Raw genomic sequence first — 20940 nt, 5'->3', positions numbered from 1 at the left:
GTTATTGCTTGCCGGCTTTCCCTTCCCCCTTCTTTCCTGTTGAATCAGGGTTCGGTCTTGGACTGGTTCTGGCATCGGTCAAAAGTAGGAAAAAAGGATGTTACCTTGCGGAAGTTGAGGTTTCGAGATCCGGCGTGTTCCGGCGGGGAATATGTACCTTTTTTGAAGAAGAGGCGGGCTTGCAAGAGAGAATTGGAGAGTGCCGGCGAGGCCGGGTTGTAGCAGGCCGGTTGGCTCCCTGGGTTTTGCGCCTTGGGAGATAAGTGCAGCGTGTCTACTCTGGACACTGCCACGCGATTGCCGCACAACGCGGAAGGCCATGGCCCAGCTAAACAGTCTCTAGCTAAGTCATCACAATGGACAGAAAATGGCAAATTTGACCGACGCGTCATGGGGATATTCTTCTGTTTAAGCTGGCTCCCCGGGATGGACATGCAACATGTCGGGCTTTACCCTCCTGAGTTCGACGGCATGCGCGGTTCTGGGCTGAAGAAAAGGGGTTTGTGTGGCGGGAGACGGAATTGGCGGCCCGACCGAGGTGAGTGGACCGAGGTTTTGCCAAGCAGGAGGGACACGATTGGCGGAGTGGTGAGGGGAACAAAGGCCCTCCGGCAGCCAGGGCAGGAAGCATGCTCGTGACACAGGTGATGCTTTCCTCGAAGGGTAGTAGGTAGGTGGTGTTAGTGTTCACACAGCGCTTGGAGCGACCGAAATTGCTTCTTGGGCCCAGATACCTTCGTTCATATAAGGAGCGTGCCCGCCTCTTCCAAGCGTTGATACTCCACACTGAGAGCAAGCGTGTTTCAGTCTGCGCCCTCTCCGACGCCGTCATCAACAGGCATCATTTGACAAGGAGCACCGCGACTTTTCTCTCGCGCAGTCCCGAGACAACAAACCAACACGCAAAGATGGCTTTCATCCGCCCGTTCAGGCCCGAGGACACGGAGAACGCGAAGCAAATTGTAAGGACATTCATTTCATTGTTGACTCACTCACTCACCCTGCCATCCTGTCTCATCCCGCCTCTCCTGCTCACAACCACTACCCCCTCCTTCCCAACAAAGTCTTCCTCCTTCCCACCTCTTTGAATCAAAACAACAAATCGCTTCCCCCGCACCGCCCCAACCCTCCCTTTGTTTTGACCCCATTGACCCCGTCTCGGCACTCAACTCACCTCTCAACTAACCCCCTCCTCCACAAACAACAAAAAAAAGTGCCGCGCCACCCTCCCGCCCTCGCTGCAGGCCTCCCCGGCCGCCATCCGCATGGCGCCCTACCTCTGGACGCTGCCCTTCACCCACCTGGCGCCGCGCCACTGCTTCGTGCTGGACGACGGCGCCGGCGCCGCCGTCGGCTACGTCGTCGGCGCCCCGGACGTGTTCGCCCTCGCCCGCGACTACCCCCGCTACGTCGCCGACGTGCTCGGCTCCGACCAGGGCAGGGCGGACGTCCCCCCGCCGCCGCAGTGGGAGGTCCTGGAGCCGTGGGAGGTGCCCGGGGAGGAGGGGAAGGGGAAGGGCGGCGTGAATCCGGTGTGTCTTGCCCAGATGGCGTATAGCGTGCGCTGGTTGATCCTCGATGGCGCGGAGGGGAAAAGGGAGCTGGTCAGCAAGTACCGCGCCATGCTGCACATCAATTTGCTGGACGGGTGGCGGGGCCAGGGGTGGGGGCGGAAGATGATTGAGACGTTTGTGGAGAGCGTGAGGGCGTCCGGCGAGGATTATGGCCGCGGCATCCAGCTCGGCGTGGCGGCTGAGAATACCAAGGTCGTGCCGTTTTATGAGAGGGTTGGGTTCGAGGTGTATCCTGGCGGAGAGAAGGAGGGCGGGAACGTGTGGATGGTGAGGAACCTGTGAGCGGTTTGGGGGTTGAGGTTGTTGAATGTCAATGGAGTGTTGTTGGCCATCGACTCCTGACAGTGCCATCGGTCGGCCTTTGGACTCTCTCATACGGCATGTACCGGATTCAGTGACTGCCAATGTTTGTGAGGCTAATTGCTATTCATTACAACTTGAGGAGGCCCGCCGCCAGCTCACCTTACGCTCGTGTTTGCCATGGCGGCGAAAGAAACACGAGATAAATTCAACGCGCCGCTGCCCCTTTCTCCGCCGCCTTTTCCCGTATTTTCTGTGCCCTTCGCGGGCTGGTGGCCTCCCTCCCTTCTGTCCTGCTTCGTGCTGAGGGACGTCGCCTCACAGGGACAACCACATCTCCTGATAAATAATTCCTTCTCGCTTCAGCCCAGCTACTACAGCTAGCGAGGCTGTTCGATTGATTCATGAAACGCGGCGAATACACCAGCGCCGCTGCCGCCGCCAAGTCCGGTTGGGCAGTCATCTGCGGCAGATAGGCCTTGAGAAAGCAGTTGCCATGGTTCGCGGGGAGGCTGGTGGTCAGGTTGGCGTTGAAGAAGACGCCGAGGCAGGTGTTGTTGCGGGCGAAATTGTTGAGCATGGCGCACGCCCGGATGCAGTCGTCGAAGGTGTAGGCCGTCATGCCGACGATGTCGATGCCCGGGCCGACGTAGTCCATCATGCAGCTCACGTCGAAGCCCCAGGAGAGCGCGCCCAGGGTGACGACCTGCCGGCTCGTCGATATCCTGCCGCAGTCGAAGTCGATGATGCCCTGGGTGGGAACCTTGATGGTGTCTTCGGTTGCGCTAGCTCCCTGCGCTTCCGCCGTCGGGGTGGGAGCTGCTGTTGCTGCTGATTCGGGGCCCGCGGTGGGTGTCATGGTCACGGTTGTCGGCATCATGACGATCATCGCGGTTGCGGTCGCCTCGGACGCCCTTGTCCTCGACTTGGTCAGCACGCTTTTGCAACCAGCGCAGGGGTGAACGCGGTCGTTGCTTGGGAGCAGCAGCACGCCCATCATGATTACCTCCGCGAGTTGGCCGCTGCCAGCGAACCACCGATTCCTCCCCCAATTGCTGCAGCCAAGATGATAACGACCAAGCACAACCCCAGGACAAGCCGCCGGCGGAAACCCCACACCGCTGTCGACGGCGGCCGGAGTGGTATCTGTGGTTTCTCATCGTCGCCCTTGGTCGGGGAGAACCCATAGACGCTCTCGTCGCTCGACTGGACCGGCGAGTGCACGGGCGGCGGGATTTGCAGCTTTGGCTGGCGCTGGAGCATGTACGATAATGATCTTTCGGGCCCGGCCACGACCTCCGGGGCGTCCATGGTGCGAGATGTTCCAGTTGAAGGGCAGGAGGCGACGGGGCCCGTCAACCTCCTGCGTTCCGGGGCGTGCGATGTCTTTGTTGCGGGCGGGGGCTACGACCGCCTGCAAGTCATCCAGAGCAATAGGCGTGGTGCGGCTGTCATGGCGGACGCCTTGGGAATATACCCAGTAACGGCGGAAGGAGAAAGGCTTTCTTTCGCAGGGTGCGGAAGATGCGAGACGGAGAGCCGCGACTCTTGGACCTCAGCGGGACGGTTCATCCAACACACACGGCATTTGGAAGCACCCCTTGGAGATTTGACACGGCTCTAGCTCTGCACCAGGTGAGTTGCGTGATAGGCTAGGCTCTGGAGCTTCCCCCCGTCCGTGACAGCACTGCTGGAGGCGCAGCATGAAGTCCGTAGATCGTCGTGTTTGATCAGAGCCTGACCCGAGCGCACGGTTGGAATTCGGTTATCCGGATCACTAAGCCGCAGAACGGCTCGTGCCTTGCTCGGTCCCGTCGGCTACTTTTCCTGCCCGGCTTCTTCCTGCCCTGTCCTGAATGCTCCGCTGCTGTCAAAGGCTTGTTCGTAATAGGTGTTCCTGAAACGCGGGGGGAGCACATGTGCTCCCGTTTCTACCCAACTTGAAAAGTCTCTGCGTCTAATTGTGAAAGAGGTAAGGAAACAGCTTAAACGTGAGCGAAATACCCTCGATTAAGCATCAATACGCCCGCCACGAAACTAATCAAACTGCTTTGGCTGAAACCCCGTACAGCGTCAACACTGCCCACTGACACAAACTTCCCTTAACCTTCTCACAGACCGTTGTTGATCCTCCCGTCAACCGCCTGCTTCCCCTCCATGGCAACGACATATCTCGCCAGCCAGGTGACCTCGCGGCCCCAGCGGCCGTCGCAGCTACGGCATTCCTTGCGCGCCATCTCGAGGGCCACCATGCCGGCGTTCATGCCGTTCCGCTGGCCCGCCATGGCGGCGAGGCCGGTCCAGCTGAGGCGCTTGCCGCTACCGCCGCTGCCGCCGCCGCCGCCGCCCTTCTTGGCCTGCGTCGCCGCGTGGTAGTTGCTCATGGCCGCGATCTCGCGCTTCTCGGCGCAGTCCTTGTCGACCGTCATGACGCTGTCGAGCACACCGCTGCTGCTGCTGCGGCGGGTGGCCGGCGCCATCATCTGCGCGGGGAAGAGAGCCGTGAGATAGTCCTCCATGACCAGGCCGGAGCAGCGCGGACTCGATCGGCGGCTTGTCTCCTTGCTGGGCGGCGCAGGGGGAGTGCTGTTGTCGTTCAGGACGAAGACGCTGCCGCAGAAGCGGCCTTCCATGTTCTGTCGGACGCTGTGCAGCACACCCATCTGGGCGAAGGGGTCGTTGGCCATGGCAAAGTGCTCGACGTGGATGGTCCGCTGCTCGTCGGCCGACTGCTCTGCGGATTGCTGCTGCGTCGGCTCCATGGCCTTGGTACCGTCTCCAAGTGGCACGGTGAACTCGCTGGCGGCAGCGCCGAAAGTGTAGATCTCCAGCTTGCCGAGCTTTTCCATGGGGACGTCGGCGTGGAGCTGCGCGACGGCTTGAGAGACGAGAATCGCGCTGTCATTGTGGCAGAGGACGACGCAGCGAGTCATGGAATCGTCGAGCAGTGCGCACCGCATCTCGGAGTACAGATTCCGCCGTGATCGGCTGGGGATGGGCATGCAGCGCTGCAGCATCATGGCTATCAGGTCGAAGGGCATCCCGTACGTGGGCATGCAGATGCACACCATCGGCCGGCTGAACAGCCGCGACAGCGCCGGAAGGGTCCGCTCGTGGCAGTGGCGGGAGCTGGAAGCCGAGTTAGACAGAACAGTGAGTGAATCCGGCTTGGGTGAGCGAGACGCACCTCATCCCCATGCCGCCCAGGAACATCCACTTCTCGTCTTCGACCTCCTGACCCATCATCCAGCCCTCCGACCCAGCATCGCACCGATACATCTGCTCCTTCCCGTTGAGCATCCAGCACATGGCCGCGACCACGGCGGCGCAGGCCGCGGCCCACAGGGCGAAGACGGCGCCGGGAAGCACGCACCAGAGCGGGACAGCGGCCAGAATCACGCCCAGCTCAAGGCCGGCGAGCGCGACGTAGAGGGCCATCGCCGCGCTGTCGGCCCACGAGGCCCGGCCGCGCCGGGCGAGCATGGCCCGGCAGAGGGTCGGCGCCGTGCGCAGCAGCTGGGCCAGCTCGTGCCGCATGATGCGCCACGGCGGCTGCTGCGCGCGCGGAGTTGTGCCGCACGCGCCGTCGCGCAGCGGCGGGATGTACGTCACCGCCGATGGTCGCTTCATGTCGTTCGCCACCGCCGCCGCGGTGGGCGAAGCGGGCGGGGAGGGGGTCTTCGGGAGACGGGGCTTCATGTATTAGACTGGACTGTTGGGCTAAGCGATGCGGACGACAACTAGGTAATTGGAGGCAAGATGAGGGAGCACCCTGCGAGAGCGTGCCCCGAACATGTGGGCGCTGGTTTTATCGTCAATGACACGAACGCGCATCAGATCAGGGGCTGCTCTGAATACCTGTGCCTTCTGTTGTCTGCATTCCAATCGCAGGCAGCGCTTCGAGTCCGCGTGCCTCATGAGCATTTGCCTTGCATTCCACCGGCGATACCGCACAGCTGTCCAAGTATGCGGTCGCAACGAATTGGTGAGTTCGCTTCGGAGGGCATTGGGCAAATCATGACTCCAGAATTTGCTCGTTTGTTTACATTCCAAGAGCGCGCGACGGCCACCGCGGCTTCAATCACAGCTGCTGATCCTGTGAAGTCAGGCATGCTTAACATGTCAGAACGGATTTCATATGGTAGTATCCAAAACATACGCTGTGTGGTGGAAGTGCATTTCCCAGCACCACGGCCCACCCTTTGGCTAGCAGCAGCCCCGTGGAGCTCATCCTGTGTAATTAGAGCGAGTGTATGACTCTCTGCGAAAAAGGGTCGGGACTCTGGCGGAGGAGAGCATAGCGTAAAAGGGCCGGGCGTCGACGCTGGCTGAAGAGTAGGTAGGAAAGGGGGTGGCGACACCGCAGGACGTTCAACGTGAGGTCACCGGCTGCGAAGGCTGGCCCTGATGCCGAAGGCGCCCGGTACCGGAAGAACCCTGATGATGGTGGTGGTGGTGCTTCGATGGCGACCTCGCAGTCCACCACAGTACCGTGACCCAAAGCTCCAGGAAATTAGGTTGTCGCGGTCCTCAGCAATGCTCTATGAGCGCTGACTGTTGAGCATCAGTGGACCCCAATCTTGTCGGAGTACCCACCAGTTTCACTCGTTCGCACCACACCTTGGCGATCTCGCGACATGGTCAGCACGCGATGTGGCGCTTGCATGAGACGTGACTCGCGGTGTGTCGAAGGATCACCATCCGCATCCACCTGCTCTCCATCCCGCTGTCCAACTGAAAGGACTTACTAATTAGCTCACGGTCCGCAGATCGTCCTATGGCGACTTCATTCTGCCCAAGGTATCCTCACGTCGTTGAACGGGGTGCCCCGGCCTCTAACTACTAGTTACTGCGCAGTGCCCGCGTGAGGACTGGTCGGTCGATCATTGTGCGGACGCGCTCATCTGCCAACGCGCGATATGCCGAACACCCCAAGACTGGACAGTGGAGCCGTGCCCGGTTGGTTCCGTTTGAACGGAAGACCGCGTTCGGAGGGGTACAGGATCCTTTCTCAGACTAGCCCAGCGCTTGGCGGCCTCTTCCATACACGTGGATGGCGCGAGCACCGGGGAGCCGATCGTCGCCCAACTTGTTCATGCTGTGTAACGATAAAATCTGACACAATCAACCCGGCCAGCGGCGCGATGATGAGGGCCCTAGCGTAGTGTAGTGTATTCCGTATCTCCGTACACTATGGAATGACCCAGCAGGATTCCCCAATGGCCTCTCAGAGCCGCAAAAGGCAGAAAGGCCGTTTCTACGCAGATCCCCCCCACGTGAATGGCACCCTAACCCCTTTTTTTCATTGCCTTCGACCTCCCGGCCTTAACGCGGCGTCTGCTCCATGCCGGCTTGTGACGTCCCCCTTGTGACAACTGTTGATCGTCCAGGGGTTAGTGTACACTAGGAGCATCTTCTCTCAAAGCTCACTGGCCTCTTGACCTAGTATACACTAGAGGATCTAGCTTGAGGAACGCATCCTGAACCCAATGGGCTCCTCGTTGGGAGATTGGCTTCTCGTCCCAACTGGCATCGGCTCTGCGCTGTGACATCATCGCGTTCCATCCGGGAATATGCCTGCCCCCACACCTGCCACACCTGGATGCGGTGTTGGTCCTCCTCTGCCCATTGCAGCTGTTCTGAGCATCTCGACGTTCCCTCAACTTGCAGACAACGGGACACCCAAATGCTACCCTCCCCTATCTCATACAGCGTTGGACGGCTGCCCAAACCGTTGAGCACTGCGGTGGAACAAAAGACCACCTCCGTTCCTTACGTTTGAGAAACCTGAGGCGATCACTCCGGATGGCACGAAGAACTGCTTGCCAGCCTCACCAAACCTGTTTATCATGGCTTTCCAAGAACCGATGAACCACTGAGTCGCGCGCACTGCCCCGACATGTTCCTGTCAACTGTAGTTGTCTGTGGCCCGGTGGTTGTGCAGCAGGCATCATGCCTTCATCTCCCAGGGGCCTGGGGATCGACATTGACTGGGCCTCTTTTGAGCCAATCCGTGTTATGACAGGACCGAGATCTGTACCGCTGCTTGCCGTAGTCTATGGTCGGCAGACGGCAGAGTGTAGTCGACACCTACACTACCATGTACACTATGTACACTCACCAACCGTGCTTAGGGTATGCTTGTCAACATGGCCGCTGGACCGAAGAGATGCATGGAGTGGTAGCAGGAACCTTGTCCCCGGCTGGGAAAGCTGCGGGATCCCTTGGGAAGCTGGAGAGTTGCATCAACACAACTGCCGCTGCAACCGGCATCCCTCCAAACCTTCCCGACCGGGAGGAGAGCTGCTGCCCACCAAACGCATAAATACAAGACTTCATCCCCTCCTCGGAGCCTCACTCCTCTTTCCTTTGCAGCAGCAGAACGCCAGCACTCAGCAGAGCAACGGCTCCTCAGTCACTCGTTCACTTTGCAGTTACCAACTCAATACACTCCTTTTTTATTCAACCACCAGACACCCAGCCCTCCGCCAAAATGAAGGCCGCCTTCTTCTCCCTCTTCGCCTTCGCCGCCTCGGCCCTCGCCTCGCCCATCATCGCCCAGCGCCAGGTTACCGTCCAGGTCGATACGCTTGACAACCTGATCCAGCTCGTCAAGGGCCACACCGCCAACATCAGTAAGCTCGACCCCTGCTTCTCATCAACTAACCTAAACCTCCCTCCCTCCCCCTCCCCCTTTTAACGGAGACAAGAAATCTGACCATCAACCCGTCTGGGAACAGACAAGACCATCTCGGCGGTGCAGGAGAACCCGACGGTAGAGGAGCAGACCTCGACGGCGGCCGCGCTGCTGCCCGAGCTGCAGGCCATCACCGAGGCGGTGCAGTCCGTCACCGGCGGCCTCGTCCAGCGCCAGGTCGCCGTCAGCGTCGACGCCCCCGAGGTCGTCGACGGCGTCCAGGAGAAGGTCCAGGAGCTCACGCTCGAGATCGCCAGCACGCTCAACGCCGTGATCGCCAAGGTTGGCCTGTGTAGGTGCTTCCTCTTTCCTATAGACCCCACCGTTCCGTCCTACCGGTTTCTCCATTGTATAGAGGGATATACCCGGTAGACTGGCTGTGCTATTCTTGATGGAGAAACATAAGAGAACCGAAGCTGACGTTTTCTGCCTGCCAGCCTCCGTCATCGCCGGCGTCACGCCCCTGCTGTCTGCGCTGCTCGGGCTCGCCGGCAGCATCGAGAAGGTCGTCGGTGGCGTGCTGGCCGTCGTCAAGGGCCTGCTGGCCACCGTGCTGGGTGGGGTTGCCGGGCCGCTTCTCGGCTTGCTCTTCTAAATGGGGCTCACGCGCATGGACACGAGCTGATGACCTCTGACGGGAACTTGCTCCGGATATTCAAAGGGGGATGGGGGTCATGACTGATCGATCGGCTCGGACTACCTTGGCTTCTCTTCGCCGTTAGTTAATTTCTTGATGCTCATAATAATACCGTCTGCGCACGGTAAATTCAGGGCCGAGCCTTCTTCTGTCCAGCTTGCTGGAAGGCCAATGCTTGCTCGCCGGTGACGCAGCCCAAGTGACATGTCATTGACCCGTTTCTCCTAAGAGATCCTGCAAGGAGAAGGATGTTCGTGAAAAGTAGTTGACATGTTCTTCTGCAGCCCGCCAGGCAAGATGCCTCGGGGTCAAGGCCCGCAGGCCGTGTCGTGCAAGGGGCCGGCGCACAAGCGACCAAGCGTATGAAGTCGGCCGTCAAGGCAAGTCCAACAAGCATCGGAATGGTTCTCGGCTGGCGTATCTCAGATTTCGCCCCTGTTCCACACAGCCGAGCACAACCGTGCAACGTTTCCTGCACGGCTCGGCCAAGCCCGAAGCCTTACCCCTTAAAGGATTCGTGAGGACTCGGAGATGCATCGACGGCGCGCAAACCCTTGTGCGAGGGCCATATCTCTCATGCACCATCCTACCCTGCGAAAGAGTTTACCCCATGCCATCGTGTATCGATCTTACCGCGTCCAGCCGAGGCATACGTGGGCCTGGCCGCGTGTAGTTGGGGGCTTCTATATAATTACCTCACTTCTGTTCCCATCATGGCGAGCGCCGCTGACGCAACTCCCCTCTGCGAGACGTGGGAAACAGTAACCAGTGTCGACAACCCATCGTACACACAGACAACGCAAGCGAAGTCTTCCCTGGCGTGCCGCGAGGTCGTTCGTACTCATCAAACAACCGCGTCCACCCACCCGCCAGCAGGCCCCGACCCAAACCAAGCAAGCAACATCCACAATGCCAGACACCACATCCCCCACCCCCACAGACCCCAACCAAGAAACCCTCGTCGCGCTCCGCCAGAAATACACCGATCTCCTGACCAAGCTCCAGAGCCGCACCGACCTCCCCCCCACCATGTCGACACCCAAGACAGCGCAGCTCATCCACCTAATCGAGTGCAAGCTGCAGATATGGCTCTACGCGCTGGGACGCGGGGACGGGGACGGGTGGCACAGCGCGCCGCGGGGGGGGGGGGGGGGGGGGGGGGGGAGTTGTTGCGGGTGCTGAGCTGGGTGTACGACGCGATCAGGGAGATGGCGTGGACGCGCGGCGATGAGGAAGTCGTCGGGGTGGTGAGGGAGGATCTCAGGTCGGTGCGGTTGTATACGGTGACAAATGGCGGGTTGGATGCATGAGGTCTGTGCATGGCGGTGGCGCGAAGGGTAAGTTGGCGTTTGGTGGGTGGGGGAAGGGAGGGGGGGGCGGGTTAAGGCGTTGCAATAACCAGCTCAGGGGCCATGACAACGTTTTCCTTCAGGAGGGAGACAGACCATGCTGCCGGCCTGACATGGGGGAAGCCGTGGAGGATAGTGCAACAACCGAGTCCGGGATCTCAAACGCCCCTCTTCAGAGTAACGACCACAGTTCTCGCTGGGGACCACAAAGTAACAGCCGCGGATCAAACTACCTCGTACTTTACTTGCTGCAACAACTACAGACCCAAGTAAATAAACATACTCCACCCATATGCCGTCCCAAGTTCCTCTCCTTATGAACCGAAGCCCAGTCCCAACCAGCCTAGCCCAGCCTAACCAATGAATGCCATGATAAACCCCCTTGCAAGGGAAAATATTCACGTCTAGCCACGGGAAACACCAAAACGCACCACCCCAGACTCCTGACCCAATGAAACAAATCCACACAAACACATACCTACCCAAAATCCAAACCCATCTCCCCACCCCAATGACGACGGCAAACAGTGACCATGCCTACTCCAACCCTATCCGCACCTCCTCCCCACCCCGGTGACGACGGCAAACAGTGACCATGCCTACTCCAACCCCATCCGCACCTCCTCCCCAACCCCCCAACTACCCACCTCAGTGCCAGGGGCCTCGTGCAGGGCGAGGCGCGCGCGCGTGTCCAGGACAGCGGCGTCGTCGTCCTCGGCGGCGTCGGCAGCAGCGAGCGACACGCTGGCGCGCCTGCTGCCGCCGCCGCTGCCGCGCGCGCTGCGCAGCGAGGCGTCGGTGACGCGGCGGCGCAGGGACGGCGGGCGGAACCGGGCCGAGCGGCTCGAGGTCGAGAGCAGCGAGGCCGTGTCCTGCTGGGCTGCGGGGCGGTCGTCGTCTTGCTCGCGCTCGTCGGGCGATCGGCGGGGATGTGCGTGGTGCTGGTTGGAGGCGGAGGAGGAAGAGAAGGAGGCGGCGCCGGGGGAGCTGGGGGTGAGGTCGACGGTGGGGACGGCCGGGGTTGGGTTGAGGCCTGGTGGTCTTGGGGGCGCTGACGGGGTGGGGGTCGGAGTCTGGGATCGGTCTGCGGCTGCGGCGGCGCCGTTGGCGGTCTCTTCCTCGGCGGCGTCGTCGGCCTCGACGAGCTCGGCGTCTCGGTACCATTTCCTGCGGCGCGTCCAGCGGCCCCAGCCGTCTTGCCCGCGGCGGCCGTTCTGCCACTACCACAGAGTCAGTCACACCGATAAACTCAAGGAAAAAAACATGGCAACGGACCTTGTTATCGTAGTAGATCCACCCCATCCTCCCGCCCGGCCCGTCGTAGTCCCACTCCTCCTCTTCGTTGTCGCCCGTCATGACCGCCTCGTCCGGCACGCCATCCACGCGCCACCTTGACCCTTCGGCCCACTGCCAGCGCATGTTGCTCCCGTCCTCCACCTCGGGGAGTTCAAACTCGTGCCGCGGCGGCACCGGGTTGTTGTTCTCGTCCGTCCAGGCAGGCCGTTCGTACGCGAACAGGCTGGACGTCCAGCCCAGGGCGATCCACCGTCGCTGGTTCTCGTATATGATAAAGGTAAAGCGGACGCCGGTGCCGCGGCCGCCGCGGGCACGTCGCAGCGCCTTGGTGAGCTCCGATTCGCGCGAGGCTTTGCCGGGTCCGGAGCTAGATGAGGATTTGGCCTTGTTCGAGGAGGCCGCGCTGCTGGCGGCCGAGCCGGTTGCGACGGCTAAGGATGCGGACGGCGTCTTCGAAAGCCCCTCGAACTGCAGGCCCGTGACGAGGGCCAGGACCCTCCTGATGGTTGCGCTCCGCCAGAGAATGGCACGCGTGACGCGGATGACGCGTGCGTGCCAGGTTAGGAGGATGGTGCCCAGGATGAGGATGACGCGGCGGGTGGTGATGATGCGGAGCGGCGGTAGGGTGAGGCAGAACCAGAAGGGCGTGCAGAGGAGGATGCGGACGAAAAGCGTGGTCAGTGCCGGCCGCGTGGTGGCCGACGTCGGCGTGCGCTGGGTGCTGAGGAAGTCGGTCAGCTCGAGCAGCGGCTCCAGCAGGATATTACACCTCGCTGTGAACTCTCGCAGCGTCTCAACAATCTCGTCCAGCGTCTTCTGATGCCGCGTGTTTGTGACTTCGGATATCGACCCCTGATTCCTCTTATGGCCAGCGGCTCCCCCGGCTCCGCCGGCGGCCCCGGCTCCCGCGCTGCCGTTGCTAGCCTTGGCATTTCTGTCCGGCAGCCCGTCGACCTTCAGATTCTTACTCTTCCGCGTGGCCTTGGCACCCTTTGCCTCGGAGGCGGAAGCCGACCCGTCCGCCGAGCCAAGGCCGGGCTCGCTCCAGCCGCTGCTGCTCAACGGACTGAAGCGGCGGCCGTACATGCCGCCGATGAGGACCAGCACCAGCACGACGGGCCCCGCGGTGCGTATTATGATGTCCCCGTACAGCACTGCGGCCCAGAAGGCCGCGACCAGGAGGAAGCTCTCCCACGGGTCGCCGGTCGTCCATGTTATCAGGCCCACGAGCCGATTCAGCGGCAGCAGAAACGGGTGGCTATATGCTAGCGCGCGCGTTATCTGCGGCGGCGTCGCAAGCAGCAGCGGCGACTTCTGGTGTACGAGGATGGTGCTCCTCCTCTTGGCGGCTGAGGTGGCGCTCGGGGTGGTCGTGCTTAGCGTCGCGGGCGAGAAGGCGGCATAGGTTGTGTTCGTCGCGGAGCCATCGTTGCGCGAGGGGGTTGACGGGGGGTGGAGGGAGGACGAGTCCAGCGTGTCGCCGCGCTGCATGCGAGGAGGCGACATGTGCGAGAGCCACGGTTCCTGTGGGCAGACCGAGATGTGAGTCACTGTTTGCAAGCGTCGCGCGAATAGCGCAGCATGGGCATGGTATGCGGCGTGTGTGTATCTTGGGATGTAGATCGGATGTTTATGTGGAAGCTGTCGTTGGCAGCATGATGTTGACGATGTTGACCGCCGTGTCGACGCCGGACTACCGAATCGGATCGATGCCGCCTCGGGCGAGGAAGGGATCTTCGGCTGCCAGGCGGAAGGGCCAGGCAAGTCTGCGCAGCCAAAAAGCTGCTGAAATGGGCGCTTCCAGTCGGGAAGTCTCGAGGAAAACTCAAAGCTGGACTTACAAATGCAGCCATGAACCTCTCTTCGCTCGCCGGCCGGGGGCAGCGCGTCAGCCGGGTTCCATGTGCGTGCGCTGCGCCTGTAGCTCCCTGCCTGGCTCACGTCATAGGCGCGCCAGGATGGCGTCGTTGACTCGGCGGGCAGCTGTGCGAGGGATGCAACAGAAACCAAGCCACAGAACCAAAGATGCTGAATGGAACAGACACTCGTCTTAATGGCACGATCAATCCATCAACATCTGCCAAAATAAATGCCTGGCAAAGGGCCAAGCATGCAACAGGAATAATGGGGTCAAAGAGATGGAGGAGATGGAATCAGCATCTGACCTCACATGCAGTTGCCGGGGGCCGCTTGGAGGGGATTGCCGACAGCCCTGGAGAGGGCCTAAGTACGGATTTGGACCTGCAGTGGGGTGGGCCCCGCTGAGGCCCCGCTGTTGGCCCCGCGCTGCAGCGCCCCCGGCCCAGTTCCAGGTTTGCCTGGGCCAGGAGACCTCGGAGGGCAATTCCATCGCGTCCTCCGGGATGCACGGCCGCTAAGGCAAGGTACATACCTCGGCCCTTTGTGCGGGCTGTCTGTCACATGTCAGAATGGGAGAAGTTGCTGCAACATAGCAAACTACTATTAACGTAAGTTCAATTGTCGCTAGGAAATTTTCAGCTTGCCCCTGGAGGCTGGTTTATCTACACAGTACAAGATGGTCTGGTCTGTCATACAAATTAAATCCACAAAGGGGCTCGCTCGAAGGAGGAACCCAACCGTCCCATGAGCAGGAAGCTCGAAATGTAAAAGGGGAGGGCCAATGTCCCCCGGAATGGCCCGACAAATCTCAGCTAGGCAGCTGTGGCATCTCCGCCTCCCTTGCTGCCTTCCTTGCGCCCAAGTAAAAGAAATAACCGCGATCTTGGTATCGCTAATAAGTCCGCAATCGCACCCATATCAGAGGCGCGCGGAAAATAATTCCGAAGAGTAGACTGGTGAAAACCGCAGCCAGGCCATGGCCATGGCTGGTAAAACAGTGAGTGGGCAGGCCAAAATCAAGTCGACTGCCCACCATCAAGCTGTCGCCGGCCCTTCCATCGACCTGGCGACCGGCGTCGCCTGAGGTGTATCACTGCTCGTGCCGAACCGCTACTGGAACGAGTCCGAGTTACTACAGCCCCGAGTTAATTAGTCTTGACGCCCCTCCGAATCACGACCATCGACCCAACGAACGAAAGGACAGAACTCACGCAGCCGCCGGAGCGGGACACAAGATATCCGGATTCCAGAACCCCAGCCGCCGGCAGAGTCGACGGGCATGCACCATGCCGGTCTGCATCCCGCTCGCCGTCGACCTCGTCGTCTCCAGCACGAGCGTCTGCGTGCGCGACGGAGAGGCCCCGCCGCCGGTCCCGCCACCGCCGTCGGCCGAGGCGCGGTACGTGATCTTGACCACGCACGCCGCCCCGTTCTGCGCCGGCACCCGCTCGACCGTGCTGATCTTCCGGGGCTCGATCCGCACTGACACGGGCGCGTCCGATGGCGTGGTGAAGACGCCGCTCTGGTGGTCGTCGATCAGCCGGAGGTATTGGCCCGGCGCGCTGGACCGGAATACCTCGGTGTTGCCCTCCATGAAGCCTGCCAGGTCGAAGACGTCCATTGTGGGGAGGAATCCGCCTGGTTGCGACAGCGGCGTGAGGGTGGGCGTTTCAGGTCTGTTGAAGCGTGCAGCAGACATGTCTGTTTTGGCTTGATCAGCGGTCGGCGAGTTGACCCGCGAGTGAATTGCGCTGGTGGTCGGCGTGGCCAGCGGGGTTGTACTGAGCTGCTGGACCTGCGGCCAGGCACTGGCTGGCGGAGGGAGTTGGATCGCGGGTGGCCGTTGCTTCCGCTCCTCCACACGTGGCGGTGCCCGTTCCCACGCCAATGCTTGGACCGATGCCGATATCGATGCCCGGGGTGACCCTCGGCCCGACGCTGGCGCCGATGCTGGCGCCGATGCTGGCGCCGACGCTGGCACCGAGGCTGGCGCAGGTGTTGTTGAGGCCAGAACCGGATCGGGCGCTGGGCCCGATGCTGGAGCCGGCGGCAGAGGGGTCGCTTCACGGCTCAAGCCGGGAATCGCCGAGGCACTGCCAGCGCGCCGGAGCTCCCCATCAGAGTGCCCCCTCTGCTGCAGCTGTTGTGCAGGTACCGAGCCGGCTCGGTTCTCCCGCGGCTGCTCCGGTTGTTTCGCAATAACGGCCGGGACCGGTGCTAGGCGTGAAGGCGATGCAGCTCGCGTGGGCGCCGAGGGGAGGGGATGCCGAGCCACAGGCGAGTTCGGAGACCGAGAAGCGACCCCAACCGGAGCTGGTGCAGGGCTCGGAAACTCCTGCAGGATATTCTGAAGACTCGCCGGGCTATGCGTCCTCTCGGCGCTCCGTAACTGGATTGGAGGATATCTCTGCGACGGCGTCCCTTCCGCCGGCCTCTCCGGCAACGCAACCGGAGTGCCCATTTGATCCTTGTTCGCAGGATTCGGATTGCGGCTGTGTGCATGGATCTTGATCACACGCCTGTGCCCTCCGCCCACACTTGGCGCAGAGCCGGCCCGCGAGTTGGGTTCATGGCTTGCACTGGCGCCCGGGGGGCCGCTTGGCTCGGCATCACCGGCGGCATTGATCGGCGTGAATGCGCTCCGCGATGGCGTCTTCAAGTTCAGGGCCTGCGTCGCAATCAACCTGGCATCGGTTGCTGGAGAAACCGATACTGGTGTTGACGAAGGCTTCGGCATGATGGGGACGCATTTCGAAACGCGGCCGGGGGAGCTTTCAGACGCATTGTTGGGCACAACTCCGGCATCTTTCATGACAATGTCCTCCGTCGCATGACTGCTAGCACCTTCTCGCAAGCGGTCGTGGCTCTGCTGTTTAGGCACGGCTACGCGAGTGCTTTGTTAGCGAGGGGTGGCAGAGGCAGGCATATATGGGTAATAGGGGCTAGCCTGGGCTTACCGCGTTGGCGCAGAACGCGAGTAACGAAGTAGTCCCGGGCTGCTTTGTAGAAAGGGATATTCCGGGAAGCCGGATCCCCGAAGTCCAGTGGGGACAGATGTACGGCCTTCACCCATCCGACGGTCCACTTTCGACTGCTTCTGTCAGATTAAAGGCCAAGGGTGAGATTGAGCTTCTGACACTTACTAATCGTCGTCGTCGGCGCACAAAACGGGGAATTCCCTCTTCTTCTCCAACGGGCCGCCGGTCTCGTAGCCCTTTGCCCAGCCGAGAATGCCCTTGACGCGGCCCCCTTCCTCGTCATAGCGGTAGCACTTTGGCAGTTTGGGTATTCCCTGCTGCTTCCGGTCATCCGCAGGCTCACGGAAGAGTCCTGTGTCAGCCAGGGTGCCCTGAATGCCGGCCGGCAACGTGTCGCCCCAAGGCAGGATCAAGACGGGGCATTTCAGCTCTCCAACAGATCCCACGTAAAACGTGCAGGTGGCGGGATTCGTGATTATTGCGGACTGCTTGGTCTTCTGCGAGCTTGGCGGGTCAAGAGGGCCAAAGCCCAGCTCGGCGCGTTTCGCCATGCTGAGGTTGTTGGCATTGAAGATCTTCAGGCTGCCGTTTTTGAAGCCCTCTATGACCTCCTTGTTGTTCTTGTCGGCCAGCGCCTCGGTACAACCCACAACAAGGTGACCGAGAGTTGCAATGGCAGTCGCATGCGCCTTGGTCATATTGCCGTGCTGCGCGCTGGCTAGGTGCTTAGCCGCGCCCCTGAGCGGATGCTCGCCGAAGTGCACGCCATGCTCATCGCACCTGAGAATGTAAAATCTCCCGGACCCGCTAGGGTATTGGACGATGACATGCCTGTGCTGGGGTTGTTTGTCCGGCGCCCCGTACACCTCCTCGAAAGTGACGGTCCTCTGGGGCGCATTCGCGAGATCCCCTTGTGATGGTAGGTCTGCGGCCTTGCTGATGCCGTCGTTGACTTCATCGAGCTTGGCGCGCTTGACACGGCTAGAGACAGATGCGGGCGACCCGCCGTTTGACTCTCCATCTGCTTTGCGTTTGTGAGCAGCTTCTACCCCGGTAGTGAGTTCCGCGGTAACGGACGGCTGCTCATGGCTGCTGACAGACGACACGGACGCTGATCGAGGAGTTCCTTGGTCTGGAGTGTTCGACGCAAGGGCCTCCAACTCCTTCGCCGGCGGCAGCACCCTGGACGCGCCGTCGACCGCTTCCTCTTCATCCGTCCTCAGGTGGGAATCGGATGCGGCGAGCATGCCTTGGCCGCCGACATCGGGGGGCGGTGAAGCTCCAGGTTGTGCATCAGCCGGGCGGTCATCCTTGGCTGGGTGCGAATGTCTCTCCGTTTCGCCTGGGACTTGTGCTGGTGGCGGAACTGCAACATCTAGCGGCGGCGTCGGGACGGCCGTCAAGATAGGCAACTTCTGGGCAGTTTCGGCTGAACTCGCCGGGGGTGGAGTGGCACTGGATCGCATGGCTTTTGCGGGCCTTTCTGGCATGGCTTCCGCGAACCCTTTTACTGGCCCTGTTGCTAGCAATGGGAGCGGATCGTCTGTGCATGGTACAGGCTGCGGCTGTTTTGAAATTAGTACACGGTTCACTTCGTGCTAAGGTAGCGTAGGGCGGCAGTCTTACTGCTGAAGTTGCCAGCGCGTTGATGTACGAATAGACTTCATCCATGTGCCTCTGCACTCGCTCATCGAACGATCTCTTCCGGGCGTCCGCTTGCTCCTGATGTCTCCGTTCGAGCGCTTCCAGCTCCAGGTCCCTCTTCTGCCGCAAGACCGTTTCGACGGCTTCGGGGATTGCCGTGCCTAACTGGGCAACTATGTCGGCTCTCTGCTTGTCGAATTTTGCGGTGATGGCTTGGGACGCCTCGACGAAGGCGGCATTCGCCAGCCGTTCTTGAGCATCATATTGGCGGTGTAGCTGAGTGACCAGTTCGCGCAAGTCCGCGTTTTTGGCCTCTACCTGCCGCGTTGTGGGAAGCAAGCTCAGCGGTGCAGTCATACTGGGGTAGTCTGAGGTCACCGTGAACTGCCTGCGAGTCGCCCTGGAGTGAGCGCAACAGACGATTACCAGCCCGGCTGAGCGACCCAGACGATGGACACCGAGTTCCTTCCAATATCCCGCTACCCTTGGTCTGCAGGCCCGCGGTTAGAGAATCCATCCAAAGAGCGAGAGATAGCGAATCGTGGAAGTTGCACGAATAAACAGCACGTTGGATTGAAGCTGCGACATTGACAGCGCCCCCGGATGACAGCTTGTCTTTGGGTTCTCTCTGTCCAAGAAGACGGGCTGGAGATGAACCTGCGAGATCTGCGACACCAAGAAGGAATATGTGTATGTGCGGCACTACGGCTCCCTTGCCGCTGCACTGCGTCGACAGGTAACTCAGGATCGGTGAAATTGAAAGAGGCGAACGAGAAAACAAGGGGTAATATGAATCCGAGCCCCGGTTCGGGCCCTTGGCTGCCCTGCACGGAAATGAAAAAGGCAGGCACGCAAAAAGGAAAACAAACGGGGGGTTATCAAGGGAAGGAATGATGAAGTGCGATGGCTGCAGAATCGAGCGACCGCCGCCTGAGTCGGCGCCCGACGCGCGCAGGCAGAAAATGCGTCCGGGGTCCAGTGTCACTGGGGGAAGCTGAGTGATATTACTGCCTTGAAGCAGAATACCGGCGCCACAAGGTACGCGCGCGCTTGCTTGCGATGTCAAGTAAATCGCGTGGTGGCGATTTTATGAGATGCGGTTGACGTGATTCTGGTAGTGCGAAAAGATAGGCAGGAATCGAGGCTAATTAACTTACCTTCCGGCAGTGGTGTCAGATGGGCTGACTTGGTATGAACTCGGGCACGAACAAGTGGCGAAAGGAGAGAAAAGTTGGTCGAGGCGCACCAGTATCCAAGAGACTGGAGACACATAGATGGGTGCAGGGGGGCCAGATGGCGTGCAATGGACGAAATGATTCCACCTTGCTTATTATTAGGTGCTCGGGTTAAAGTCGCGCCAATTGGAGTTGGGAAATGCGGTTGCGACTACCTCTAGGGATTACAGTGGAGGGTACTCCGTACGCCTCGATCGCTCTAGACGCCCGACAACACTGAGCCGAACCTTAACGGTGCTTAATTACCTTGGGTCTGTACACGACAGACCTGTAGTCCAGTACACAACACACTGTACCAGGATGGGCGCCGAGGGCATGGCACACGCAACTAAACCCGATTCTGAAGGGTTGGCGCAGACTAGCGATAGCACGATGGAGCTTGGCCGAAAGGAGCGAAACGCCAAGACAGGGATCATGGCAACGGTCCAAGATTAGCCCTAAACGCTCGCGTGAGGAGAGGTTGTGTGTCCGCAAAGAGCGGCTGAGGGGAACTTTGCTTCCGCATGGTACAGGGTAGCGTAGCAGCCTGAAGCAAATCGTCGCTACACTACAGCGAAAACTGATAAAAGCATCAAAAGGAAAAAACCGCCGGAATGTACCACCTACGTAAAGTACCTTACGCACCGCAGCCAACCTCGGACAGATACCTTGTAATGCTCCAGTTCGCTTCCGAATGCGGAACCGAAGTTTCGGCGTGGATGCAAAACCGGCCTCGTGGGCCACGGAGAATGTTTTACACTAGTTTAGTGTAATTAGTCCGTTAGATGTCACCGAAGGATTACGAGCAAAATCCGAGCGATCGCTGCCCATGCTGCACTATCGGCGCTAGTTTCTCTTGCCTTCCAATCCTCCGGACCGTACGTCCTAGTGTACACTATACTACGTCTGTCGTGTAGCGTAAACTCCATACACCAAGGCCGGGTGGCAGTGCTGCTCAAGGGCTAGCGTACTCTGTAGGAATGTGTCACCAGGTCCTCGCTTGGCCCCCATCCATGCTCGTCACTCTGCGACTCGTCGCATGGGCCCCACAGGGCGACGGCCAACTACACTACACGACAAATCAGCTCCCCAACTACCTCGGTCGTACCGTAATCCGTGCTCAGTAGAGTAGACCCTAATATGTTAAAATCTCGGCTATCGTTTTGCAGATTCCTCTGCCTACCGCCGGATCTGCCGTTCTCAAACGCAGACTGTGCGGAACACGGGACAACGAATGCGGTGTGCTTTCAACGGCGTTGTGCAGCCATCAGGAACTTCCGAAACAGAAGGCTGATCGCAATCACCCCCTGTCCCTCTCCGTTGTCATCAGCGTTTCATCGCGGTATCTTGCCGCCCACATTCTTTCTCGTCCCCAGGCTTACTCATTCTCA

The 20940-nt window shown here is 60.4% G+C and overlaps 6 protein-coding genes across 6 annotated transcripts; 2 read left to right on the top strand and 4 right to left on the bottom strand.

The window, feature by feature from the left end:
• The first annotated feature begins 619 nt into the window (after window positions 1–619).
• Window positions 620–2129, top strand: THITE_2110590 (uncharacterized protein). The gene is made up of 2 exons (XM_003650732.1): window positions 620–962; window positions 1215–2129. Exons 1-2 carry the CDS (start codon window positions 909–911, stop codon window positions 1854–1856), a joined length of 696 nt encoding a protein of 231 aa, XP_003650780.1. The 5' UTR covers window positions 620–908; the 3' UTR covers window positions 1857–2129.
• A 142-nt stretch (window positions 2130–2271) lies between these two features.
• On the bottom strand, window positions 2272–2697 carry THITE_32223 (uncharacterized protein; the record flags this gene model as incomplete). Its single annotated transcript, XM_003650731.1, has 1 exon — window positions 2272–2697. A coding segment is annotated over one exon (426 nt), but the record flags the coding sequence as incomplete, so codon positions are not given.
• A 1192-nt stretch (window positions 2698–3889) lies between these two features.
• THITE_2110588 (uncharacterized protein) lies at window positions 3890–5319 on the bottom strand. The gene is made up of 2 exons (XM_003650730.1): window positions 5062–5319; window positions 3890–5003 (listed from the first exon to the last, which is right to left on the bottom strand). Exons 1-2 carry the CDS (start codon window positions 5310–5312, stop codon window positions 3986–3988), a joined length of 1269 nt encoding a protein of 422 aa, XP_003650778.1. The 5' UTR covers window positions 5313–5319; the 3' UTR covers window positions 3890–3985.
• A 2939-nt stretch (window positions 5320–8258) lies between these two features.
• THITE_2110587 (uncharacterized protein) lies at window positions 8259–9204 on the top strand. The gene is made up of 2 exons (XM_003650729.1): window positions 8259–8509; window positions 8615–9204. Exons 1-2 carry the CDS (start codon window positions 8368–8370, stop codon window positions 8941–8943), a joined length of 471 nt encoding a protein of 156 aa, XP_003650777.1. The 5' UTR covers window positions 8259–8367; the 3' UTR covers window positions 8944–9204.
• A 1952-nt stretch (window positions 9205–11156) lies between these two features.
• Window positions 11157–13706, bottom strand: THITE_2142339 (uncharacterized protein; the record flags this gene model as incomplete). The annotated part of the gene is made up of 3 exons (XM_003650728.1): window positions 11157–11777; window positions 11833–13377; window positions 13695–13706. The coding sequence occupies 3 exons, from the start codon at window positions 13704–13706 to the stop codon at window positions 11157–11159; spliced, it is 2178 nt and encodes a 725-aa protein (XP_003650776.1).
• A 1143-nt stretch (window positions 13707–14849) lies between these two features.
• On the bottom strand, window positions 14850–18880 carry THITE_2110584 (uncharacterized protein). Its single transcript, XM_003650727.1, has 4 exons — window positions 18318–18880; window positions 16857–18256; window positions 16671–16804; window positions 14850–16596 (listed from the first exon to the last, which is right to left on the bottom strand). Exons 2-4 carry the CDS (start codon window positions 18155–18157, stop codon window positions 14921–14923), a joined length of 3111 nt encoding a protein of 1036 aa, XP_003650775.1. The 5' UTR covers window positions 18158–18256; window positions 18318–18880; the 3' UTR covers window positions 14850–14920.
• Window positions 18881–20940: the final 2060 nt, after the last annotated feature.

This window comes from Thermothielavioides terrestris, chromosome 1, assembly GCF_000226115.1.
Source record: "Thermothielavioides terrestris NRRL 8126 chromosome 1, complete sequence".
Classification (NCBI taxonomy): domain Eukaryota; kingdom Fungi; phylum Ascomycota; class Sordariomycetes; order Sordariales; family Chaetomiaceae; genus Thermothielavioides; species Thermothielavioides terrestris.
This window is presented reverse-complemented; position numbering and strand designations above follow the sequence as displayed.